This window comes from Chaetodon auriga, chromosome 2, assembly GCF_051107435.1.
Source record: "Chaetodon auriga isolate fChaAug3 chromosome 2, fChaAug3.hap1, whole genome shotgun sequence".
Taxonomy (NCBI): Eukaryota; Metazoa; Chordata; class Actinopteri; order Chaetodontiformes; family Chaetodontidae; genus Chaetodon; species Chaetodon auriga.
Window position 1 is genome coordinate 6190471 of NC_135075.1, and position 27030 is coordinate 6217500.

At 48.2% G+C, this 27030-nt stretch overlaps 2 protein-coding genes across 2 annotated transcripts in view; one reads left to right on the forward strand and one right to left on the reverse strand.

Moving 5' to 3' along the window:
* Positions 1 to 8799, forward strand: part of slc25a26 (solute carrier family 25 member 26) — a 48804-nt gene extending 40005 nt beyond the window's left edge. Inside the window, exons 9-10 of the mRNA XM_076751355.1 lie at positions 2650 to 2723; positions 7864 to 8799. Of these exons, the coding sequence (XP_076607470.1) occupies positions 2650 to 2723; positions 7864 to 7960 (171 nt within the window). The 3' untranslated portion in view covers positions 7961 to 8799. The remainder of the gene's footprint in view (positions 1 to 2649; positions 2724 to 7863) is intronic.
* Positions 8800 to 10402: 1603 nt separating this feature from the next.
* The window catches only part of lrig1 (leucine-rich repeats and immunoglobulin-like domains 1), a 37175-nt gene continuing 20547 nt past the window's right edge, over positions 10403 to 27030 (reverse strand). Inside the window, exons 4-18 of the mRNA XM_076751341.1 lie at positions 26930 to 27030; positions 26447 to 26590; positions 25165 to 25308; positions 24475 to 24618; positions 22664 to 22807; positions 20342 to 20422; positions 18398 to 18469; positions 17864 to 17935; positions 17481 to 17644; positions 16772 to 17125; positions 15683 to 15964; positions 13623 to 14057; positions 13284 to 13418; positions 12779 to 13051; positions 10403 to 12291 (exon numbers count right to left, since the gene is read on the reverse strand). The exon at positions 26930 to 27030 is cut by the window's right edge and continues 37 nt beyond it. Coding sequence (XP_076607456.1) covers positions 12089 to 12291; positions 12779 to 13051; positions 13284 to 13418; positions 13623 to 14057; positions 15683 to 15964; positions 16772 to 17125; positions 17481 to 17644; positions 17864 to 17935; positions 18398 to 18469; positions 20342 to 20422; positions 22664 to 22807; positions 24475 to 24618; positions 25165 to 25308; positions 26447 to 26590; positions 26930 to 27030 — 2748 coding nt within the window. The 3' untranslated portion in view covers positions 10403 to 12088. The remainder of the gene's footprint in view (positions 12292 to 12778; positions 13052 to 13283; positions 13419 to 13622; positions 14058 to 15682; positions 15965 to 16771; positions 17126 to 17480; positions 17645 to 17863; positions 17936 to 18397; positions 18470 to 20341; positions 20423 to 22663; positions 22808 to 24474; positions 24619 to 25164; positions 25309 to 26446; positions 26591 to 26929) is intronic.

Genomic DNA, 27030 nt, shown 5'->3' on the forward strand with positions numbered 1-27030 from the left:
CACTCACCCTAACTAATGAGATACTGGAATTAACAAAACACTGAGACAGTCTTGATCTCTTGCGAGAAGCCGTTGGCTGTAGGTGGACCAGCGCAGTACAAAAGCTTCCTGTAAACACTTTCTGAAATGCAGCTGCTTCAGTTTACCACCAGCAAAGGATTTGGCCTGTGCAGCCTCAGGGAGGTTCAGTTAAAGCTGTATCAGGCCCAAGTTTTTATTCACTTAAGGCACCGCAGGTAAGCTTGAAAGAAACTTTACAGCCTCTGCTTTGATGGCAGTTATCAGCTGGTTACGTCTCAGCACTACGTGTTTACCAGCTCATCAACAAGAATAAAGGCCAGGGTGATCCACTAAGATGCAATTCAAACTGTTGCTGCTGTCAACCTGGAGGTGTGTGTGTGTGTGAGATCCATCCAGCCTTTTTTTTGTTTAAAAAAATAGAAAAATATCACATAAAACAGATGAGACAAAAGGGATATTAAACATCCTTTGCACGCCAGGTTTCAGGCATTTTTTTCTTAATTTAATAAAAGCAGCACTTCAAAAGTTGAGAAGTATTACATGGAAAAATGGGAATCTGTTACTCGGTATTAGCTGTAAAATCTGCTCTTTCTGTCCTCATTTGACCCAGCTGGTCTAAAAATTAGGGCTGTAGGAAACTATTACGTTCATTTTTCCATTAATCAGCCCATTATTTGAAGGTGACACCTTCAAATGTCTACAAGTATGTATATTTTTATCCAACCAGCAGCCGAAATTCCCCCAAATCTTGGTTTTGCTGTCTCATATGACAGAGAAAAGCACCGAATCCTCCCACCTGAGAAGCTGTAAGCACCTACCATTTGGCATTTTTGCATGAAAATGACTAAAATCATCAATCAACGTACTGTCAAAACAGTCGTGATTGGCTTTCTGTCAACCACTTAATCGACTGATTGTCTCAGCTGTTATAGAAATGTAAGTTATGAGAAATGAAAGCATCCCATCAGAGCTCAGAATGGACTCAAACAACATTAACATTTCCGCCTGTGGGGCCACTCCCTAAAAGGTAACATGTCAGTTTTTCTAAGAAATCGTGTCAGACTCAAGTTTTGGTTTCATTGTACAAACTCCCACAGCAGCAAACGCTGACGAGTCCAGGCAGGAGAGCGAAACAGACACGGACAGATGGAGAGAGAGCAGGGCTGCTACTGATGGGTACGGACGCTTTGGAGCGGACGAAGGGGAGGAAATGTGGGTGCTGGAACTTATCACATTAGTTTCCGTGCCACGGCCGCAGAGCAGAAGGTTGTTTCTTTTCTACGGCGGGCAGAATGAAAGAGCAGTGTTGTACGGTGGGCAGCCTGGCACAGACCGGGCCGAAGTGGGCGGACGCCCAGGACGCAGCTGGACGTGTGAAGCCCCTCCTGGGTAGGGACTCCTGCCACAGCGCCCTGCCTGTAGCACTGGCACCGTGCCCGGCACACCACGCTGCTGCTCCTGCACGCCTCCTACGCTGTCGCTGTACCACACTGCTCTCCTCATCAGGCTGCCACCACACCGCTGTCACGGTCACTGCCTCCACCGGAGCCAGCTGTGGCAAACACAGGAGTGGGAGTCAGGCCGGTGTGGTCCGACACCTTGTCCAACAGTCATCGCTGTTGTTCATGTCAGCGTCGATGCTGGAGAACATGCAGACGGTCAGCGTGACGCTAAGCTTTAACTGCTCACACATGAAACTCAAAGCAGCATAAGCCACAGAAACCTACAGCCTGAGCTGCATAATGACATTTTTGTATGTCAGCATTAGTTACACAAGGACTGTGTGTGTGTGTGTGTGTGTGTGTGTGTGTGTGTGTGTGTGTGTGTGTGTGTGTGTGTGTGTGTGTGTGTGTGTGTGTGTGTGTGTGTGTGTTTTGGACACCCTCTTCCTCCATGCCCTCCTTCCATTCCACAGCGGTAAAGGAAAAGAAAACTTGTCAGACGAGGAGAGGGCAGAGTCATTTCTCAGCCACTTGTCTCCAACAGAAACACAATGAATAGGGGTGTGTGTGTGTGTGTGTGTGTGTGTTTTTTTTCCCTCCTCACATGAATAAGATGCGGGAATCTTCTTCTCGTTCCAGCAGATCGAGGACAGCGGACGCTGCAAACTGTTTCCTACATGCTCAGTGAGCTGTAGCGTAGATTGGCGCGAACACACCCACACCCACACACACACACACACACACACACCCTCCTCATGTTAGCATGCCCTCCACTGCCTCTCTCTGCTTCTCCTCCCGGATGCCACCGCCCACCCTCACTTAACCCTGGCCGGCCCTGTTGTGCGGCCCCGTACCCCTCCGCCGCTCCACAGTGATGGATTAAAAACTCTCCGGCCAGCTAAGCCGTATTGTGTAAATAAAAAGTTCTAAACTTGGCGGGTGTGGAGAACTTGTTGAGTGTGCTTTTGGGTGGGTGTTGGAGGCGTCACCTTTGCTGACACAGCTGTCCGTGAGGAGAACTGGAGGGGGAGATGGGAGGACTGAAAGGGAGGAGAGGAAGGGGAGTTGAAGGAAGCTCAGCTGAGGAAGACTAAACAGGGTGTCTGTTAGAGGAGCAGGAAGTGAAGGAGACGATCCATCAGTCATCACACCTCTATTTTCTCTCTCTCTCTCTTTCTCCCTCTAGGCCGGGTCGAGCACGGCGAGCGGTAACATCCCATTGGTGCTGTGCGACGTGTGGAAGAGCCGAGGCCTTAGAGGGTGAGCCGTCATCTCAGAGAAAGGCTGTCGTGGTTGTTCAAAATCGAGCAGCCTCTTCAGCCTCTTTTTTTAATCCCCATTTACAAACCTCTTATTTTACATGATTTGATTTAACTCGACTTTGATCCCTCGCATAATCAAGTTTGATGATAGAATCGCTACTCTGGGGGGAGGGGCGGGCGCCAATTTACAGCCGTGGTTGAAAAATGAGATGCGTAATAGCTTTTCCTGCCTACTAGCAGCACCGTCCTATTGATTAAGGCGTTATGGAGGCCAAGTGGAAGGGTTTGTTTGAGTGTTCTGATGTGTTTATAATACGCGCCGGACAAAAGGCCAGGTCTAATGGGGCCGCAGAGGGCTGCCAGCTCTAAAACAAGCCCTCAGCCAGGGTGAATAATAGGCATGCTTGTGTACAAGCCGCCATCGTTTGGTGAGGATGCACCTCGGCCTAACGCTCAGAGCAGATTTGGTTTGGGACCGAGCCAAACACCAGTGGGACGTCTCTCCCTCCGTCTCTCTCTCTCACACAAACACACACCACTGTGTTGTTGTTTGTTTGTGTACGCTGCAGTGCTGGAATCTAATCAGAGGGAAATGGCATCACTTCAGCGTTTTGTTTTAATATGAGGATGGGGAAGGGTGATTCCCTGCGAACTGCTTTCAAACGTCGGTGATAACCCAACCTACAGTTTCAATAAAGATCTTGTTTGAGGCTACTGCACCGTCTCAGTGAGGTGATAGTTGGCGGGCCCCTGTGGAAAAGCCTAAATCCCACACTCCCAGCTGCAACAGTAACCAAGTGGTAATGCACAGGGAAGCTCTTTGATGGCAGCCCCCCCACCTCTGCACCACACGGCAACCTTTGATGTCTTTCTCTCCGGCTCTATCTCCTCCAACTATCCTCTGGGGCCGGCTTTAAAACTCGCTCACATTGTGCAGCCCAGACAACATGCACCATAAGCTCTTCAACATGATGAACTCCTGGATAATCCCTTTCTCCCCTGATATTGATGTAACCAGAGAAGGTGGAGAATGTGGAGAAAGAGAGCAACTAAGAGAGACAAGAGAATGAAACGCAGAGACAAAGCAGAGTGTGTAGAAAGTAAAAGGGTGGTGGTGGTGGGGGGGTGGTTGTTGCTCCGCAGGGCCAAAGGCCTGGTGGTTGCGCTGGTGCATGCCTGATACAAATTGCTGGGGCTTTAAAGCTGTAATTATGGTAATAGGCCCAATTGCAGTGTAGTGAAGCTCTAAAGTGCTTCCATGTGTGTGCCATGCCCCAGAGACCCCGGGTTAGCAGAGAGCGGCACAGCTCAAACCGGCCGTCCCCCAGTAACCTGCAAACTGCACCGGCAAACATGTCAAAACAAAGACTAATAAGCAACATGTCCTCCAGGCTGTGTCTGCCTCATGCCTTATGTAAACCAAAATAGAAGAAAAGTAAATGCACGATTGTGCTCCGTACACCACAGAGCAGAGACCCTGAAGGTTTGCGGTGAACCTTAATTGTACTTTTACGACATCTTTGGAGTCTTTGTTCTTCACCGTGAGGAATGAAGTGAAGCAGTTTGAGTGCTTTTCACCTGCCCAGCTCAGACGATATCAGTTCAACCACATTATGATTTATATGTGTGATTTTAGGTGGAGGCACATGGTATAGTGCTCCTTTTTTTTATAGTGCTTAGTCCATTAGCTTAGTGCTAACACATAATGGGAATTACCATTAATTCAAAATGCTAACTGGGCTGCTCTGAAGCTTCAGCGCCCCGCACTGACCAGCTACTGCAACCTCAAAGGGTCAAAGGCCAAGCTCAAAATGATATGTGTGTGAGTGTGTGTGTGTTTTTTTCTGTTCAGGCCACATAGCACAGATTTCATACCAAATGAATTCAAAACATTGTTGAACGGTAAAAGATAAGACTTGTATGTAACGTGTTAGTCCGACTCTCCGTGCATCCCAACTTCCCTGGCGTGTGTGTGGCTCTCAGCCCCCAGCCTCTTAGCTCTTACTGAGGATAAAAATCTTAAGAACTATAGAATTTCATTTTTAGAAAAGGTTACATAATCTCCTAAAACAGCTGGGCACTACTCAAACAGCCGCAGTGCATTTGAAGGGGACTATTTTCAGCCGTAGATTCGGTTCACTAATGACTGTTTACAGCAGTAAGATGTGGAAATGAGTCAAAACAAACGACAGTGCTCATGTTCACTGCACATAATGAAGGAACATGTGACCCAGTGCAGCTGTGTGGCTCACTGATGTCTATGGCACAGAGGAGAACATAAGACAGTCCTTGTTAGGAGGATCGACTCATGGGATTAGTTGAGTCTGGGTAAAAAGTGCAGAATATCACTCGACTTATGCTTAAAAAAAAAGGTTGTACCTTTCGTCTCAGAAACTCAAGTCCACCCACCTCCTCCTGAAATAATGTAGAAAACATCAAACTGATTGATCTTCCTCAGTTATGACCCCCACAGGTTCCAACATAATAAAGACTATTTATTACAAGCTCAGCATTATACCTGCTCAAGAGCCAGACGTCTGCTCCCACGTACATTTGAAGATTTCCACCTTCCTCTTCTTCAACAGCACTTTTCTAAACTGCAGCCAGGACATTTTCTCTCAGTTCACCACCGTGTTCCTCTGCGCTCTCCTGTCGTTCGCCTTCAAACTATATTTAGTCCCATTCCTCAGGAGAGGCGATTGGCCCACGATGGAGGGACGACGGCTCTCAGTGGCCGGCCAGGCTGTGATGTCAGAGTGAGTCGGGGCACCCGGGGGAGCCGAGGGGAATGTTTGAGCCCGGGCTCTGCTCTCCACAGGTGGGCAGGAAATGTAACGGCAGTCCGCAGCCGAGACAAAACACGAGCGTTGAGTTTAAAATTAGTGAATTCCTCCACAGTGCTGGCAGCCAGGCCAGAAGATGGAGTGGAATATGTCAGGACTTGTTGTGTCTACTGTGATGTCCTGTAGCTGTCCAGCTGTTTCTGTCCCTTTGCTTTTCTGTCTGTCTGTCAGTGGATTTTGATTTAGCTCTGGATCATGTGCGATATTGCCGTGTAAGTAATGCTAAGTAGTCGCGTGGAGTGGGCCTGTGGCTTATGTTTCAGCAGATGGTGATAAATATGCCGCGTTGAGTTGAAGAAACACGCTGAAGGGCAGCACGACGACCTCTGACTAATGTCTCCACGTTTATTTGTAGCATTTACACCAGTCCGTGCTTTACACAAACACACTTTCGGATGATCTCTCTCACACACACTCTCTCTTTGTGTGTCAGACACTCAGTGAGCCCGAGCACGCTGCCTTTTAAAAGCGCTCGGCCCGGGCTGGAGCATTCTGAAACGTGGAGTTGCGTGAATGTTTGGGATGGCTGGGAGATCCCTGCCATGCTTGGCACCTTGTAAAGCTTTGCAGTTGACGAAAGTGACGTTCGAGCTGTGAGTCTGTTTGTGACCCGAATCTTAAATCTGCAGTGAAAGAGCTGCGTCCAGAAATAGCAGCTTATTGTTGGGCACTAAAGAGGAATAAACTACTGCTCATATGTTGACAAAAAATCAAACACACATACTGTTTTTTTCCTGGGATCCACCACTCACAGCGGCCATCGAGGTCGCCTGTTGGTATTAAAGTCCAGAACACGTGTCTTGCTGATACACAGTTTTGTCCGTCAGCTTGATTTTCAGAAGAAAACTAAATGCATCATCACAAACGTGTAATGTGCTAAACATGGACTCGAATTCCCCAAATCCAACCAAATTGTGTGATAAAAAGATCGTTTCGCTTCCCCGTATGAACGTTCGAACGTGAGCGACCATTTGTCTTACAGCACAGGTGTGAATGGAGTTGTGCACGCTGGCTCACTGTAATGCCGCCATGTCTCTCTGGGACGCCCGTGCTTTTCCTGCTGAGACAAGTCGAAGCGCCTCTAGAAGCTTCTCTGCTGTATCTGCTGGAGCGCAGCGGATGGAAGCCAAGCAGAGTTTTGTGATCTTTCAAAAGTTTTTCTCAAAATTAAAATGGACAGAAACAAAAGTGCTAACACACACACCCACCCACACAGATGATGAATGCAGACAGACATTTTGTGTGCGTAAACACTTTTATCCACCGTCTACACACACACACACACACACACACACACACACTCACACTACTCTTCATCCATCACATCTGGCTCAGATGGGGCCAGGCCATGTGAGCGTGGGGGCGTATTGGCAGGCGGAAGGTGTTGGTAGGCAAATACATGGCGAGAGAGAGAGAGACAGAGAGACAAATGGGGAAAATAAAAAGAGAGAGAGGCAGGAAAAGGCAGATGAGGAGACGGGACCAAGTGAGCGCGTGTCTGAGAAGTGGATGACGAAGCAAGAAAAGGAGACGGAGGAGAAATCCCCGAACAACTGAGCCAGCTGAGGGGGCCGACGCTGGAGAGACAGAAAGAAATGGATGGACGGACAGCAGAGGGACATGTGTGGATGTCATCCGGCCATCAGTCACGCACAGAGAGGGAGAAAGAAGGGAGGGGGTGAGAGCTCCAGGGAGGCCTTAGGGTGGGGGCTTGAAGCCTAATCCCAAAAACAGCTGTGTGTAGCGGGGAGGGTGGGGGAAGGGAGGGGATGGGCTCTGGGGAGTCGGGCGCTCTCTCATGGCTCATCACATCCTCTGACCCCCGCAACGTCAACAGCTTCTTGTTGGGCCTCAGCCGCTGTAACCCGGGGCCCCTCTCACTCTCCGTAAAGTGGCTCCACCAACGGGGCCTCATGTTTGACCCGCTCCCATGGACCCTGAGCACCCGAGTGCGAGGCCCCGTTTCAACGAAGGGGCCGCAAATCACTGGCAGATACTGTCGATCAGAGCGGCGATACGTGACGCAGTCAGAGCTGAGCTTCATGGAGATGATTAAAGCTGCAGCAGGAATTCAGAAAAACAGCCCGCTTCCTGAATCTTCTGCTGTGGAGAAGTTTTTTTTTTCCCATGTGCAGGTTTAGTGACACTCACTGATGTTTCATGGTACAAAACACAGAGCAGAGTGCTTTGATTAAAGCTCCATTTGATCAGATTGTGATCTGTCAGCCACATTATCACTGCTCTGAATACAATGTGCGTCAAACAATGAATGAACTTTCTCCTCCTTTCCTTCAGTCTGTTTGCAGGCAGCATACCGAGGGTGACCTTCATCAGCGCGGGTGGCTTCATCTTCCTCGGAGCCTACGAGAAGGTCCACCGCACCTTGCTGTAGCAGCTTGTCCTCCGTTAGCTGTCCCCTGTGACTGTCCTCTGACTGTCCTGAGCCCGGACCTGGTGCAGGAACAGCGGGGAAGTAGCGCCTTCTTCCCAGGAGGCTGAAGAAGAGAGCCGTCGGCGGGTCTGATCGCATTACCCAGCGTGCATTCCTGCTCATCGGTGCCCTGCGGCTTGAGCTCAACAGCCGGAGCTCGCAACTTGTGCAACAGCACCAGCGGTTTGGTGAAATGAAGCCATAGTGTGTCACACGAGACAAGCAATGAAGTATCTCTGCTGATTAATGTGTGTGTCAGTGACTCATGGTCTCTTTTCATGCTCCCTGTAGTCTTCCTCTACGCGGCTTCACAAGAATTTTAGTGTTTCATCCATATTTTTCTCTCTAAGCCTGGCCACCTGTGTGAGGACCTGCCGGGTAGAGACGCAGTAATATCTCACCATTGTTTCGATCTCGCTGGAGCACAGCTGAGCTCATCCACCTGCAAGAGCTTTAAATTTACACTTAAGGTGCCTTGAACAATAGAACACTTTGTCGAATTAACACAGCTTCACTTTTATTGCGTAGGAGCCTCAGGTGCCCTGCACGAGCTGTCGTACGTGGTTTATCTCCCATGTGTTTATGGTGGAGTATTTTTATTAGGTGACCATTATCTACTAGTTTTTTTATGTTTGATTCTTTTGCAAAACCTTTCTCATCACACACAGAGTGAGCTTGATAGGATGTTTGATGTTTTGAAGTATGAATGATTTGTAGTTGGAGCTCTTGTTGTAAAGAATCTGTAAGGAGTGATTCTGTCACGTCAACCCTGTGAGTGCAGGTGTCTCCAAAGTTCATTTAAAATAAAAAAAAAAAAAACAACAACCTTGTGTTAATTGCATCAATAGAGCAATGTTGTTATATAATTCACTGTAGTTCATAGAGAACATCCATTCAATCCTCCATCCAAGTGTTGAAATACAGATAGTTGTCACAAATGAATTGGAAGATTAATGCCGCTCTTGTGTGTACGGTCAGTAAGTAGCCACATCCAGCATCCTCTGACTTTAGCTTAGCATAAAGACTGGAAGCAGGGGGAAACAGCTAGCCTGGCTCTGTCCATCAGAAACAACATCTGCCTGCCAGCACCTTCAGAGCTCTGTGATGAACATGCAGTGACTCCTTGAGGCTTGTCATCACTGTGAGGTCACCAGTGGACACTTCAGGATGTCACTTTTCCCAACCAAGAAATAGACAGATACACGCACTGGGTAAACTATTTAAGTTTTAGACACATTACTGAAGGGAGTTTACTGGGAACTGTCCATATAAAAGCAGTGCGCAGGAGCAGGGAGCTGCATGTTTTCCTACTTCCTCCTTGGAGCATCAGGCTGTGCAGATAGTTTTGATTTTATTTGTGAATTTGCCGAGATAGCAGCTGCTCAGGCCTAAAACTGGTATTATCTGCAGGACAAGATGAAGTTAGGCTAAGTATTTGTGAAATATCAGTGTTTCTGACAATATGATATGAACTACAGATGTAGTTGCAACTGGCCTTACGAAGGAAATGACATGATTCTGTGACAAAAGGAATTAAATGTTTGACCTGAGTGGATATCTCAGGGTTTCATTTAATGGTTGATGCGTTTAAGATCCAACATTCAGTGAAAAGATGTCTTCAGTTGTACCAGCCAATTGTACAAGAAGTGATGGTTTCCACATGTGCCTTTTTTCAAAATAAGAGCACAGAGTCATCCAAGACTAACAAATCACTCTACGTCTGATCGAAGGAGGATTATTTAAATGACATGTGCAAGAACAGTTAGCCGTAGCATCGGTGCTTCCCTCCTCTGGTGTTCGGTGAATCAGCTCAGCGTTGTCCTCGCAGTCACTGCTGAGGTAAAAGTGCAGACTCTGTAAATCCTGTCGGGGCAGAGGGAGACGAATGGCCTCACAGGTGGGAGTGTTTGTCATGCTGCTTGTCACTAGGCTGTTGGACAACAATGAGCGGCGTGTGATTGGTGGAGGCCACGGCCGGAGGCATGTCAATCATCTGGTGACAAACATCCATCTGGAATGCACATTCTGGCCAGCCGCTGACCCTCAGTCAGCCCTGACTCAATAGCAAATATTTTAAACAGCCCGCAGAAGGAAAAAATATGCCTGCTGTCTTTGGAGCTTCAAGGAGCCAAGACACATTCCTGGTTGGAAGATTAGCTTTTTGTGCGTGTGTGTGTTTGTGTGTGTTTGGGGTCCAGGCAGCTTGTGCTTCACTCCTTTGAAGATCAAGGTCTCTGGGTTTCATGTCTTTGTGCATGCTCCATTTCAATTGATGGCTTCTCCATAACCACTGTGACATGTGAGCGTTGCTGAATGCAAACTCAGCTGTTTGTGTTTCTGTTTTCGCTAAAACATGCTTTCATTCGGTTCACACGGGCAAGAAAACGGGCAAAACACTCAGATAATAGCAAAGTGGGATTTTATTAGACACTTCAATGCCACGTTAGACACTTCACCGTTTCAGCTTTGACATTGGTACAATGTTTCGGAGAGTTTGTTTCAATAAATTACTCAGAACACGGACTGCACCTCACTCCCTCTTGTCCCTTTTACCGCTGCGCTGGGATTGGTTTTCCAGCAGGGATCTGTGATTGGTCTCGCTGGTAAAAATCACCTCTGATTGGTGTTATCAGGTGTAACCAGAGGAGCGTGTCCTCCACTTTACCTTGATAAGGCCACTGGTCACAGAACACAGTTCAGACAGAGGCGCGCCGGCTAAACGCATGCATGCATTAGACAACGTGACGACTCGTGACCGTCCCGACTGCATTAATCCTAAGTTTGGTTAGAGCACATTTCACAAGCTTCCCAACTGTTCACAGCGCGAGACCACACCTTTGCTAACCTCAAACACGAAACACGATTCAGCTGTAGTGACGGAGAGCGAGCTGATTGTGGTGTGACGGAGGCAGATTACTGGCCACGTGCCTGTGAATGCACGACGGCGGCTGTCGAGGCACATTACAGCAGTAACAGTTCATAGCATGAATGGTAGAATTAAGCACGCAGGTGTCCATACTGGTGTCGAGAAGAGTATTTTCTCCCTACATCAGAGCAGCTTCGCAGTAACTTGTAGTATCAGAATCAGAATTCCTTTATTGATCCCCAAGGGGAAACTGTTTAGTATAGTGAAACGTGTGGAAGAGCCTTGATGGTACAGTGTGTGCTGTCGACCTGACTGTGTCCAAATAAGCGGAGGAGATTCCTGCATTCCGACTGAGATATCAGGTCCACAATCTGCTTGTTGGTGAAGTGAATATTAAAAGTGCTTTGACTGACCTCTCACAAATATCTCAGCCTGAACCGTCTGACGTACCGAAACCGCCTACATCGAAGCTCTTCCTTCATACAACAACAACAACGCGTGTGACTCATGTTTCTGTAAGGCCGTGATTGGCAGCGCTCGTCAAAAAAAAAAAAAAACATTCAAGTGCAATCAAGTGTTTGTTTTGTTTGCTATAAAGAGTGTACCAGTATCTCTCACAAAAAGTCTGATATATGGTAGTACAGGCTGAGTTTTCTTTGATCATGCAATAAGGCACCGCAGCTGAATGCTGGTAAAAGCTGAAAAAGGCTGTTTTTTGTTTTTTTGTTTTTTTTTTTTGAAGAAAAATAAAAATACCATCACTCCTTTCTTTGTCATGCACATAAATTCAAATACTCTTTTGTAAAAGTTATATAATATATAATATAAGAAAACTCTTATGTACAGTCAAATGTCCAAAGGTATATTTCTCTTTTTTCCCCTGCACATACATACACTGTACAAGATTCCCTACAATTACATGCTTCAAATGCAAGTCACATTTTTTGGAGCTAGAATTCTCTTATTGGTCACCTCCCAAACGAAGGTTTTTAAAATATGTACAGCTGATACGCTCAGATGGGACGCCACCCACACAAGCTCCACCTTCACACTCCGGATGCCCCCTGCCTTTTCCCCTCCCGGTGCTCCCTTTCAGTCCAGATCCAGGAGGCTCAGGATCAGTCGCCTCGATTTGAGGTAGCAGTTTATTTCCCAGTGCAAAAAAAAAAGAGAAGTCCACTCCGCTGCTGCGAGTTCGCATTTTGGGCTGGACGGAGCGCCTGCTAGTCGCTGGCTCTCCTTAGGGGGGCGCTCTCATTCTGAGAGGCTCTGAGGGTGTGTCCGTTAGACAGCAGAGTCTGCTTGAGCTCAGGCTCACAGTCACTGTTGAGGCGGCCGCGGCTGGTCCCGCCGGCCAGCTTCACCGGCTTATGGAAGGAGTCCTCCTGTGATGGAGAGAACGCCGGCGTCTGTCCCGCTCTGCCTGCTGATGAACAGAGAAGGAGAGACAGTCAGTGACGTGGCACGTGTGCAGACAAATATGAATTCAGCTTTGGGATACAGAGGCAGTGGAATGTATGCACGGGGCTGCGTTGACATGTGGAGGTGAGAATTGGTATTTGGAGGCCAATTCCACTGGTATTAGTCCTCGCTAAAGACGCTCAATCCCACAGCAGGTCCAGACCTGTAAGACGTTCGGTGCTCAGCGCCTCTTTTACAGTGTTTTCAGACAGATGTCCTGAGGGGCTCTGGGTGTGCAACTATGATAAACTGTCAGATGCTGGTAGGATCCGTCAACAATCACATTCAAAGGGATTTTTAAAAGGGGCTTCCTGAATTGCTGGTAGCGTCTCAGGGCATCAGCTGATATAAATGATATTCGTAGAAGAGCAGGGGCAGCTTGTGGCTTTAAAAAAAAGAGGCTTGTTGCTGAGGGCTGCAAACGTCAGCTCACTACACTCTAAACACCTCACCTTTTCTCTCAGGTTGTAGGGCGCTGTGATTTTTTGGAAATCCTTGAATGTCCTTTCGGATCCCGTTGGGCGTCCCGTTGTAGAGCAGGGCCGTGTGTGGCCCCACGTCATGCTGCTCCGCGGGGTGACAGTGAGGGTAGGGAGGGGGGGCAGAGTGTTGTTGGTACTCCGTGCCCCCAGCAGGGCCGAAGCCGTGCGTCAGGTAGTCAGGGTCTTTGGAGTAGCTGCTGCCGTTCTCCATACAATCTGTACACACGACTGCACTGTCGAAACCTGGAGGGAGGGGGGCAGAAAATAAATGATTTGGAGACGCAGAATCAACAACTGTATGTCAACACTGTGGTTAGTGTGTCTGCTGCAATTATTTCTGATGCTGAGCAGGCCTTCAGACAGCAGCGCTCCTTTTATCGTTACGCAACGCTCCAACTGTGCTCAAGGGAAGTGGGAGAAGCTGCTGGCGAGCACAAACATTTGGCAGGCCGAGGAGAGACGAGCTGTCGGGTACCTGCGGTGTCTACGACGTGTCCGTTGGGCTGAGGTCCGCCGCCCGCGTCGACGCGGATGCACACATCCTGCCGCTCGGACAGCGTGCCCTGGGAGGACAGGTAGCTGGGCACGTCTGGGGGAACGATCGTCTCGTCTGGGAGAGAAGAAAGAGCCGAACACCAGACATTACAACCAGAGAACCGTTGTCTTCACCATCTAAACGATTCATTTAAAAATAACCGACAGATGAACCGACAGCAAAAGTTGTTCATTCTCAAATATTGTCACATGACCTTGCAGATGGATGTACTTTCCTGTTCTCAGCCATGACAAGAGGACAGAGTCGATCCACGCTCACCTGTGTTGGTGACGCTGCACTCCTCGCTCTTCTTCCTGGTCTGGTAGATGATGCACACCCACACCAGCGACGTCACCACGATACTCGTCACCACAGCGATGACTATGATCCCTATAGTGACCGTGCTCGGGCCCACAGGCGGCGTGCAGGGGCTGCGGCGCCGGGTCACCACCAGCTGGCTGTGAGCGCGCTCCGTGCCCAGCGTGTTGGACATGAGGCAGGTGTAGCGGCCGGCATCCTCCAGCGAGGCGGAGCCGATGATCAGCAGCTGGTTCCCCGGGGTGAAGTGGTGTCTCTCGGAGGGGCGCAGCGGCTGGTCGTTGCGCAGCCAGGTGATGCGGGGCGGCGGGCTGCCCAGGGCCTTACACTGCAGGGCCACCGTGTCCCCAACCACCACGCTGCGGTCCTCCAGGTCCTGGGCCAGGTGAGGCGTTTCTGTGGAGAGGAGGGATTCTCATCAAAAGCCTGCAGACTGAGGTCAGACCTGAGGTCAGCGTTTGCTGTGATTCCATCGTCATTCGATCTATGGCATCAAAGTTTTCTGTTCTCAGGTTTCTGCTTCAGCTCAGTTTGTTCAGAGTATTGATTACAAACTGGTGAGTCAGCTAGACAGAGCACAAAGTGTGATGTTCTGAGATTGATATCAACCACTGTAAGCTTATCTCACGCTGACAGCCTCAGCTAGCGATCATATTTATACATCTGTGATGCACTCAAATTCAGACGTTTTAATTACAGCACACAAACAGGGTTTCTGTCGGGGCAGAGTCCTCATCAGAACAATGTTTTCAGTGTTTCCCCTGCAGCTTCTCACTCTGCTGAATCGAGTGCACTGAAATGAATGTGTGTGTGTGTGTGTGTGTGTGTGTGTGTGTGTGTGTGTTAAGGTAGGCCTCTCCTCTCAGACTGAGCACTTCCCCTCACAGTGGGACATACACAGATTAAGAGATCTCACTTAACCCACTTCAGTCGCCCCTCTCTCTATCAATACTTTCTCCCTCTCCATGAGTCCCCTCATCCTTACTACACCCCTACCACCCCTACCCCTCCACCCTTTCTTTCCCTAAATCCCACTTGCCTACCCCACCACCCACACACCCACCCACCCACCCACCCACCCGCACGCACGCACGCACGCACGCACGCACGCACACACACACACACACACACACACACACACACACACACACACACACACACACACACACACACACAGACTCCTCCATTCCAGTTCTTCTTTGGCTCCCATATTTCACCCCTGCCACTCTTTTCCAGACAGGGGCCCCTAAACTGCAGCCTCCCCCCTCCATCCCCTCCGTCTCTCAAACCCAAACATCAGATTCAGTCCAGAGGCATGGTTGCTTGCTTCAATATTTTACATTGTTGAGTGGATTAGCACCGGCTTGAACTGCTGTGAAGTCTGAAGTCTCTCACAAGTCGCACAACATGCAAACGTGTCACTATAAGACTTCTCTGACCGGTCTGACCACGTCAAATATAGACACTGCTGCTTCTGAGCTTTTTAGGAGATGTTTAAGGCTTCTAACTATTGCAGGGAAACCCCCTAACTTTTTTTTTTTGGCTGTGTCCAACAAGGGACTGCTTTGCTCAGTTCAAAGACAAAGGACAAAGATGATCTATGTCCTGGGATGGTTGTAGGAGAGCAGCTCCGTTTTGTTTGATTTAACAGTGTAAAACAGCCAATAAACTGGGAGCACTGAGGCCTGCAGTGAAGCAGCCATGACTGTCCCTCCCACTGACAGAGGAGAAGGGGAGGGTGGGAATGCCTAACAAACACCCCTCTGTGAGCCCCCCTTGCTTCCCTACCATCCCCCCTTTGACCCCCAACTGTGACCTCTGGCCCTTGACATGCAGCAAGGCCACAGCTGCAGAGAAAAGAAAAATATAAAGCCTCTCATTCTGCAGCCTCGCACTGACCAATTCCCAACTGAGCGCTGAGCTATTTACAAGTACTCATTTTGGGGCATGTGGGAAAATGATCAACACTGAGCACAAGTCAAAAAACTAAACTACAAGTACGAAATACAGGGAGCTCTTACCCAGCACGGTGAGGGTGGCATTGGCAGAGACGGTGCCCGCTGTGTTTTTGGCAGTGCAGCTGTACACGCCCATGTCCTCCGGCTTGACGTCCATGATGAAGAAAACGTCGTCGTCGGGCATGACGTGCATGCGCCGCTCCCGCGCAGCGGGGAAATCCGTGCCACCGTCCTTCTGCCAGGCGATCTGCGGTGCCGGGTGGCCCTCGGCGGCACACTCCAGCCTCGCTGTGTGGCCCGTCCTGATGGTGCTGTCCCTGGGAGTCTTCACGAAAGACGGGAGGACTGTGGACAGAAGGGACACCGTTTACATCCCCACACTTCTTCAATGTGTATGCTCTTAGTGATAGTGATACAGTTGTAACGCTGACACACGTGAACTGATCACAAACCCTGTTGGAGCAGGTTTGGGTTAAGAGCCTTGACAGCAGTTCAGTTGGTCAGGACTGAAGATCATACACATTCAGTTCCTCCACCCCCACTTTCACAGCTGGTGCTCGCATTCGAACCCAAGCCCCAAAGTAGCTACAGGTCTGATGCAGACTTGGGCAGGGAACCAAACTCTAGTCTAGATAAATACTCCATTTGCAGGAAAGCAGAGTAACAGAGCGCATAAGAAATGGGCCCTGTTAGCACTGACATGCAGCTAAATCAATTTGTTCCGAATACCATCCTTGGAGAGATGGGGGCCCGAGCCAGAGACAAGACTTTATTCAAGCGAAAGGGAGGAAATCAGCGTGGCCACTAATCTCAATCGCTCCTCTGTCAAAACAGGACAACTGAAGTTTAAATGTCAACAGGCATTTTATTTGGTGGAAATGATGTAATCACACATATATCAACAGAGATAGTGGAGTGGCATGTTTTTTTTCTGTCTATCTGGATTTGGCTCTCTAATAGTCCTCTATTTTAGTTACATTTTAGGACCACAATTACTCATCTCTCCCCTTTGCTAATAATAACAATAATATAGTTCATCCCATCCCGCGAGGGGAAATTCCAATACCAATCTTAACGTAAATGAGTCCTTTACTGAGCATTGGCTTAACAATATCAGCCCAAAATGTCTTTAACCTTCAAAAAACAACCTACCGTTGACGATGAGGCGGGCCTTGCTGGAGTAGGTGGAGCCAAAGTGGTTGGTGATGATGCACTGGTAACGACCCTCGTGGGCGAAGGTGACGTGCCGCAGGTGCAGGATAGTGGTGTACTCCATCACGCCTCCACCTGCACCTGCCGCGTCGGATGTTGTGCCTTGGTGGTGAGCGCGCACGTGGGCAAAGTTCTCCGTCTCGGCGTGGCGAAGCAGCTCCTGGTCCTTACGCCACGCGAAGGTCATGGGGGAGGAGCTGCTGCTTGCGGCCGTACAGGTGAGACGCACGTCGCTACCGAGGACTGTCACTATAGCTTCCGGCTGCACGGTGATTTGAGGCTTTGGAAGGTCATCTGAAGGTGGACCGAAGAGAACGGAAGAAAGGAAGTGAGAAAAGGAAGAAAGTGAGTGGAGGGACGAGATACAAAGAAAAGACAAAGTGAGTTTAAGAAGGAAGCATAAATCACATGTGTGGTCCAATGTCAAACATCACAAATGTCTCTCAGTAAATGGCTATGAAAGAGCCAAATACAACACACACAAGAACCATTAGCATGTCTGTGTGCAAATGCGGAGCTAAACAAAAACACCACGCAAACAAATATGTGCAACTATGTAAATAACAGAACAGAGCAGCTGTCAGCGTGGCTCTTGCTCAACACACCCGCCCACATAAACACAGATGAACTACGCACACACTCAACTCACCACACACAAAGCTGCTGGGCGGAGCCTGGAAGATGCTGGTGCCCTTGAGGCTCTCCGGGTGGGCACAGGTGGCATTGACGCCGGCCTGCAGAGCACGTGTCACCAACCAGTCGGGCAGCCATTGGAGCTGGCAGTCACACAGGAAGCTGTCACTCTGAATGAGGCTGTGGAGGAGAGCAGAGAGGTAAGCACATGTGGATTATGTCACATCTATCTATTGCACCTGTAACTGAATATGGGTTTCTGAGAGTGTGTGCGGACGCCAAAAGCACCGAGGGACTCGAGCGTGTGCGGGTGTGAATCTGCTGCTGGCTGTGTTCTGCGTGTGTGGATTTGTGCACACAGATGATGTGTATTTGTGTAAATGCGTCAGCATAACTCACAGGGTTTTGAGGTTCTTCATTTTACTGAAGGCATCGGGCTGGATGGAACGAATAGCGTTGTCTCCCAAGTTCCTGTTGGGATATTACACATGGTTTCATCAACTGTACACACATTACACACACACACAGGTTTTCATTAGCAAGGGTCTGACTTTTAACCAAGGTGGAAATATATGCATGTCTGAAGATACATGCCAGCTTTTCCATTACTCCCTGCCATCCTTTGACAAAGGCCTGTGAAAGAGCTTATAGGAATTCCATTTCTTCTACGGAGCTCACCATATGCTCAATAACTTTGTTCCTGAGCAGAGGCAGGAAAAAAGGGCCAAAGTTGAGATTGTGCTCGGCTAACGAGAGAGAAGCAGCTGGGCGCTCGCAAAAGCCTCTGTCTTCTCCTTTTACAAAGACGCTATTAAATTGCTAGCAGCCTGCTCTCTGCCAGCTACTTTTGGCAATACCCCTCCACCACCACCCAACCCTCTCTTCCTCACTCTCTCTCTCTTTCTCTGGCTGGGAGCATTGTGGGATACTCACAGGTGTTCCAGGGTCTCCAGGCCGGAGAAGGCCTTCTTGGCCACCGACTTGATCTTGTTTCCAAACAGAGTCCTGCCATTTCCAAACATGAAGGGTGTCGATAGATGAAGAGCGAGAGAAGAGGGGAAGACGGGAGTGAGGAGAGGGGGGTGAAAAGAGAGAGGGAGAGAGGGAGAGAAGCACAATTAGCAAGGCCGAATCTGATAAGAGAGAGGGGATTGAGGTATTGGAAATCTGAACTGTGCGGAGATTAGCCCGGAGGAAGGGTGAGGGAGATTGGATGGGGTTAGAGTGTGTGTGTGTGTGTGTGTGTGTGTGTGTGTGTGTGTGTATATATGTGTCAGGTGGGGGGGCACCTGGGCTCTGCGCTGCTCTTCAAAGCCCACTTTTATCTTTAATAGAATTTAGAATTTAATAGCAATAACCGGGTGGGGATATGTGTGTGTCTGTGTGTGTGTGTGTGTGTCTGTGTGTGTGTGTGTGTGTGTGTGTGTGTGTGTCTGTGTGTGTGTGCGTGTGGTAGCTGATTTCCCTTCAGAGTGGGTAAGGACATACATGCAACCACGTGAGTGTGTGTCTGTGCCTGTCAAGACTGGTTTCAGCCAAGAAGAGAGTTGCTGTTCGCTCTGATTTGGGGGTCCTAATCCCCCCCTCCACCCTCAGCCACCTCCCTTCCCTCGTCCCTCTCCTGTTGTAGCCTTCCCTTCACAGGAAGAGGAGACACGGCTGGCTGGTTCACAATGAAGACCCCAGTGTTCAAACTCATCCACATGTACGCACAAACAAACGGCTGTCTTGTCACAGGGACGATGAGGACTGTTTTGTCATTTTTGCAACTTTTTTTTTGAAGGAAAAATCCAAAATCCAAGATCGTTTTCCTTGGCTTAGATCTATAAGATCCACTTCCCTCCCATGTGGCGGCATTCACAAGCTGCTTTAAGGAAACTCTGTGTGTGTGTGTGTGTGTGTGTGTGTGTGTGGTGGACACTTTGATGTTTCGCCCCTTCTTTCTCTTTTCTGCATCTCTTTTTCCCATGGTTCGCATTGCCAGCGTTAGGATGCAGCGGGCCGCTTCCGCCAACGCCGTGACAAAAGGGGCAGGGTCAGGGGGCGGGGCGTGTGAGGCGTTTGATGTTGATGACTGAATGCAGCCCTCAATTTCACCCTCTCTCAGTTCCAAACAACGAGCAATGGGAAAGAGGGGACGAGAGGAGCGGAGGCATGGAGGAGAAATAGAAATAAGCCTATTGGGGAACGAACCCCTGCCAGCTCGAAGAAAAGCCCTTTCTCTGCCTCCTTCTCCCTTTCTTTCTCTTTCAGCTGTGCTCACACTGGGAACCATCTTGGCTGGACATCATCTTTTCATCCTGCAGGTTGATGATTGGCCCTCAGTGCCGGAAAAAAAAATGGCCAATTTTTGACATTGAACTTTTTACAAGCTGCCTTCATGAAAATCACTGAGTGATCATGAAAAAAATATAAAAAAACAGATTCACTGATTCTCCTTGAACCATTAGCAGGAAAGAGAACACAGTTTGGCCATTAAGCCACAGTGAAACAAAGAAATCATAAAACGAAAGCCAGACTGAAATAGAGACAAACTGGCCTGAGCTTCGACAGGAGTGAAAAAAATACCTTTAGGTTTCATGAACAAGCCTTGTAAGAAAAGGAAGAGGGGCCCTATAAGTCATTGCAGTGACTTCCCTGCTAAGAGAAGTATGGGGTCCCGAGGGGACAGATATCTCACACTCTGTGATCGTTAATTGGACGAGCTGAACTTGGCTGGCAGCGATCGGTGAGTTGGGATTTGGAGGGAAACTTTTGGATGGAGGAAAAAAAGCTCAATTCTGTTTCTCTGATTGTTTTTGAAGAACGGCAGAGGGGGAAGAAAAGGAGGGGTTGCTAGCAAAGGAATTAAAAGAAAGAACGAGGGGAGACACTCACAGCTTGTTGAGGCTATCCAATCCAGAGAAGGCCCCGTTGGTGTCCTCTATTGTGCCCGAGATGTCATTATGGTCCAGCTCCCTGTGGAGAATGAGAGAAAAGAGGGGGATAAGAACGATGCAAGGAGGGAGGGAAGGAGGAGAGCAGGGACAGGGTCTGCCAGCGCTGAAGCGTTACACAGGCCTGGCAGAGGATGGTCTGGAAGTCACGGGTTACCCCTTTGCCCACACTCCCTCCCCACATCATCCTCTCCCCTCTGCACCTGGCCTTAAGAGCCCCTCAGCCGCTCTGCTCTGCCAACCAAGCGCATTCTTTCCTTAGAGGGGTGGAGTAGTGCATGTGAGTACGTGTGCATGTGCACTGGTGTGTTGAGGCAAACCCAGCACAGGGAAAGACATGTATAATTCATGACGGCATGGAGGGATTGGCGGGAACACAATGCCTTGTGAGAGGCCAAACAGTTGGGTCTATTCGTCCAATGGCGGCAGGTATGGCACAGCCAAAACTAAAGCCGAGAGCCTTTAATGAGGTTAGGAGGCGAGCTTAGCCATGGCAGGGCAAAGACAAAATAGGTTCCATGAAAAGAAAGAAAAGAGAGAAGGGGGCTTCTTTGAGAGCGTTCGGGGGTTTCCAGACACTTGTTGAATGCATTTGATTTCCCCTTGCAGGGGCTAAAGAACTACCTCGGTAGGTGAAGTCATAGCTGCAGAGGAGCCACCCTTCTGCATGGTAATTGAAAAGAAAAACAACAGAGTCGGAGGACTCCTCTGAACCATTAAAAGACTTTCTTTCAAACTTGAGAAAGGCCTTTGAGGTTGATCGTCAGCCACACCCTCCATCATCTCCACAATAGCACCTCCACTCCACCTCCTCCTCCTCTTGCTTTCCAAGCATCTCTTATCCCCCTCTGGTTCTTTTCAGTCTCCATTGGCTGCTGTCTTAGTTGGACTGGACAGGGCCTGCCAATTTCCTACTCTTTCTGGCTGGCTGAATGTGAATGGCTGTTGCCTTGTTAAAGCAAGGCCAGTGGTGGGGGCTGCAGAGCAGGGAGACCGGGCACTGAGAAGGGGGGCCCCGATGAGCCAACGACCCCCGTGGCCGAATTAGAGCGCAGGCTGGCTTGTTTGGAGCTTTCACACCCCGATGCAGGCTCCAGCCCCATGCCAGCACGACCAGCAGCGCAGGCCCAATTAAAGCTCCCCCGGCTCCTTTTCAGGACCCAGCCCATGCCTGTCCTCCCCTCCACTGATTAGATTAGGCCTGCCTCAAAGACACAGAGAGCAGGAGCGATAAAAGAGACGGAGAGAAAAGATCATGCAAAATCAAGACAGAGAAAGTGTGTGTGTTGGGGGATAACATGAGGAGATGACAGAATACATTTAGGAGAACAGAGCAGAAGGGTATTAAGTGTGCTTTAAAAAACTAAAGCCAAAAGAAACAAAGTGAGCAATTAAAGACAAGAAAGGGAAACATGAGAGAAGGGCTCAGATAGGGCGGTCACAAGCTCAGCTCCCTATCCCACCCTCTATTTCCCTCTGTAGCTAGTTATCTAGCACCCAGTGTGCCAGCAGAGGGGCCTTATGTGCCTTGGCTTGTCACCCAGTTGTGAGAGAAAGCTTGTCTAGCAACTTCTGGCACAACACTCCTCTCTGGCTCTCTCACCGGGAGGAAGGCATAGCCAAGAGGACCTTGGTTAGGACCCAAGACCCCCAAGTCTTTCTGCTGGATTTATCCCCTGACTTTCTCCCTTTCATTCCCTCCTTTTCTTTCTTCGGGCCTTTGGGCTTTTTGTGCAAGAGGTGGATCAGCGGGAAAAGAAACCTCTCCCTTTATCCACGGCCTCTAAAGGCGAGGGAGGATCTCGAGGGAGGTGAGCAACGTGGAACACTTTTAGACCCAAGTTTGTTGGGAACCAGTGCTCCAGACAAAACAGAAACCCAAAAACAAAACCAGACAAAAGGAACAAAGTGAGAAAAGACACGAGAAAAATAATAAGTTGCCACAGAAACGCAACAGGCAATAGTGATGCATGAACACCTCGTTAAAACAAAGGAAACCTCATGAATAGAAAAGAATGCAAATCGAGATCAAACCCGCCTGGAAAAATCAACAACTCCTGCTTTCTGAAGTCAAATGAAGGGACTGTGTAAGCCTAAATATCAAATATCACAGAGGCAAAACAAATATTGAACATCTCAGCTTTCACTGCTCCCAAGTGGCACATCTTGGCCTTATTGACAGCTGGGGCAAAACTGTAATGAATGGGTTGTTGGGGGTCATTTGAGGCTTGGTAATGGTGGTTGGGGAGGGGTTGGTACTTACAGGATGCGCACGGCCTTGAGGCCTTTGAAGGCTCCCTCGGTGATGTGGCTGATGGAGTTGTGGCCCAGACGGAGAGCGTGGAGATCCCCCAGCACAGCCAGACTGCCTTCATCCAGACGAGTCAAGTTGTTGTACGACAGATTGCTGGAGAGAGAAACAGAGCGCAAGGCAGACAGAACAGAGGACGGAGGCAGACATGGAGACGGAGAGAAAGAGAGGAAAAACAGGGGAAAGAAAGAGAAATGTTCTGTGTGAGGTCTGGAAGGAGATGACAGGTTGGCAGAACGTTGAGGCAGCTCGCGACATCATTATACTTAAATTTCATGGCTGATTCAATGTCTATTTGCCACTCTGTGATGTGCTTTTCCATTGTGCCTTTTCCTTCACCACAAGATGTTAACAGAGAATGGGCTTAGCAGACCTTAGAGCTCAACTGAAGTCCTAACTGTTTGACAGGGAGGAAAAGACATTCCTGGTTGAAACTTTGCATGGCTACAACCTCCATTTATAAGCTTACTTGAGCATGTGGTAAACCCCAGGGGAACACACTGTCACTCATGTGAACTGCAGTCCTCAAAATGTTACTTATTTTCCTATCAAATCTCGTTCTTATATAGCTGGAGGAAATCCAAGTGGGATGAGAACAGTACATGGATTTCCAAGCAGTTTCACTTGTGTAATTTGGAGAAACAATACTGCTAGTAAGAATACAACACCTGACTAAAGGAAGCAGGTGAAAATAAAGGCTTGTTTGAATGACTTGAGAGAATGTTTTTCATGGTATGTATGTACTACCAAGTGATAAATCCTGATTATACATCCAATAATGGTATCTTTCATAAAGTGGTCAAAGGCAGTATTGTCCATTTTATTGGCCTCTCTGTGGCCCCTGTCATCTGTCCCTGGCTTCAGGTTTGCTTGACCTGCCATGTGTGCAGAGATTCTCCCTAATGACTAGCTCGGCCTTGCATTGGGAATTCAGCAACTGATCCGCGCAAAGATGAGTCTTTTCTACCAGTCATGGGGGTCATCATAACTCAAATCATATAACTGCCTGCTGGCGCAGCGTCGGGAGGATGATTCAGGGGTGGCGCTGGGAGCAATCTGTCATTCACAGACGTGCACACAAGAAACAGCATTGAGATACACCGAGCAAACTAAGATGAACGCCATCTATATCTTGATCCGGTCTGACTGTTAGACATGAACAAACATAGGCGCCACAGATACCCCAGGCTACCTCGCAGTTAGCAACGCCTCAGCTGAGCAAAGCACTTTACAACAGCAATGCGACAGTCATGTCAACAGAAGGGGAACAGCTCTCAGATAATAACTCCTCATTCCGTAGACAAAGGCTGCGAAGGCGATCCTTCAGGGTAATTACCACGACACAACCGGTAGAGGATTACATGCCGGTTTGCTAAACCCCTGTGCTTCAGAACTGAGTACAAAAACTCTTGTCGAAGAGCTTGAGTGCTGTTGAGCCCAGCTCTAATTATGGGATAAACAGGCTTATTCTGAGAATAGCGTAGCATATTGAGTGTTAAGGCACAATGTCATTTAACCCTTTGGAAGGTAGGTGGATGATACGAGTGGGGGTGGGGAGTGTTCTCAGGCTATAGGCCAAAAATCCCAGAGACAGAGCAAAATTTCACTCAGTTGGTTTTCAAGTTTAAAACATACCTTTATCTTCTAAATGGAAAAACATATACCCATTGCTGTTTCTTCCACTGCAGTTCTCATTCTAGGTTTAGGAACATCTGGCACAAGAGTTTGAATCAGCTCGGGCTGATTTAAATGCTAGTACTCACAGTTCCCTCAGCTTTTGGCAGAACTTCCATCCGTCAGCGTTGATGCGGGCTATAGAGTTGTTACTGAGGAATAATTGCTGAAGGGAGGTCAGGCCGTATAGGGAGCCACTGTTCACCTCTGTCAGGCTGTTGTAGTCCAGGTGACTGCAAGAGACAAAAATATGCAAAATAAGTGTCATTAGGAAGTCAGACATTGAGGATTTGGACACAGTCGTTTACTTGCAACAGGATGGCCGGAGTTTGGTGGTAATTGTTGCACCCTGAAATGACTTAATTTGCTTTGCTGTCTCTGAAAAATTGCAGTGTAATTGTGACCATTATTGTGTTATTTTGCGTGCAATTGAAGTAATGTGTAAAAATTGCAGGTTGGCAGGACAAGGTGTGATTGTTGCGATAGTGAGCAAGTTCCAGTAAATACAAAAATGTGTTATTTTTATAAAGGTTTGGATGAGTATTCCTGTAATAGTAACTGGTGCAAATAGGATTAGTCTCTAGGAGCAGCTGGTGCTTGCTCCAAGCTTTGACCTGCATCCAAACTCCACAAATCAGATGGTAAGTTTCAGATTTTAGGTTGGATATTATGTTTTAAGATTGTCATGTTGTGTCATGTGTAAAATTTCCAATTTTAGGTAACTATTGTTATGCTTATGTATTGATACTGTTTCATTTTATTATTATTTTCATACATACAGGACTTTCATCTTGGCCAGGTCCCAGAAGGCCCCGTCAGTCAGTTTGCTGATGCTGTTTCTTTGCAGCTTGAGGACCTCCAGGCTGGACAGACCCTGGAAGGTCAGACCCTCCACCTGACGAATACGGTTCCTGTTCAGCTCACTGCAGGGTGGACACGCAAACCAAAAGAAATGCAGCAAGTGATCATGAGAGAAAATCAGTGACGCACTTTATCATCCTCCAAACTCATACTGTCAAAATATTCCGTACATTTCAAAACATGCAGATTTTTTTCTCTGACTCTGACCGAGGAATGTTTTACCCTCATTCTATATATTCATCCATCACACTGTAGTCAAAACCAAAGAATCCTGTAGCCTGCATGCTTCCCTTGGAGCTGCGGCATTTTGTAGTTAACAAACTCCAGGCTTAACAGGCATTCCTCTGCGGTGTCCTTTCCAGCTGTGGCATGAGGCCAGCGCTGTATACCCCCAGGATTTAGCTTACAAACAAGGGTCAACTTCTGACCCCATGACTTAACAGTCAGACAATGTAGGGTTATTAAACACAGCAGTGATTATTCATTTTGCATATAAAGTTTCTACATGTGAATCTATACATCTGGTACGTGTGTGTGTGTGTGTGTGTGTGTGTGAGATTGTGAAGACTCTAAAAGCCCTCAGGTTGGTAAAGATAAACATCCACAGAGGTCTTTTGTGTCAGATGTGCATCAACGCAACCATGTGCAGATCCAGTGTCACCGGGGCCACCTGTCCCACAAAAGGCACCAGGAGAAACTGCTGGGGCCACAATGGAGGAGACTCCCATTACGTGAGTCCCTTTGCTCTCCAGAGCGGAGGTGTTGAGCTACAAGTAGGTCGACCTTGCTGTTACGCTGGAGGGAAGTTTGACAAAGATAATGGAGCGCAGTGCGGGGAATGCACTAGCCACTTTGGGGATATGAAGGAAGGCAATAAATTACTAATAATATGGCTCTGGTGTTTACCTTGTCAGACCTTATCCACCCCTAGAGGTATAGCTCACACTAATAGCGTTCCAAATGTTAAACCCACAGACCTCAATCAACAGACACTACAAACTCCACCTCATTGAAACTTCATTCTTTTCAATCCTGTAACGTTTCCAAAGGCTACAGCTGGAAAACTCGGATTTTTGACATTTGTGTTTAGGCTGAAAATGAATATTGTTTTCGCAGGTCAAACCATTCTGACAGATCAAAACACAACCTTGTCAGCACACTAACGATGTTGTTTAACTGATGAAATCCAGTGGTACTCACAGCTGGGTGAGCCTGGGGAGCTGGAAGGCTCTCACGGGGATCTGGCTGATGCGGTTTCGGCTCAGTCTCAGGACCTGTAGTGTTGAGCCCAGATGGTCCAGAGCTCCGAGCTCCAGCACGCTGATCTTATTGTTGCTCAAGTATCTGAGCACAGAAACAGCACATCGTGACATAAGAGATTTCTCACAAACCTCAAACGAGCTGAAACATGAATGGCCCTGTTTCGGTCTCTCTGGAGTTATTTTACATACTTCATATATGCTGTAGCCAATTTTCCCCATTTGTTTTCATTAATACAGTCGATGTAGCTTTAGTATGGTAGTCAGTATTTAAACATCAGGGATTTTGTGTGCACTGTTTTCTGTTTTATTGTATTTTTCTTCTGATATTTACTGTTAAAAAAAAACCCACAGGGACCATTTAAGTTTCATCTAACCTTAAGATGTATTAAAGAGCACAGTAATTCTTAGAGATTGTACTTACAGGTCTCTGATTTGGAGGCCTGCAGGAAAGCAGTGCCCTCGTAGCTCAGTGATGTCATTATTGCTCAGGTCCAGGGTTTCCACAGAAACCAGCTCTCTGGT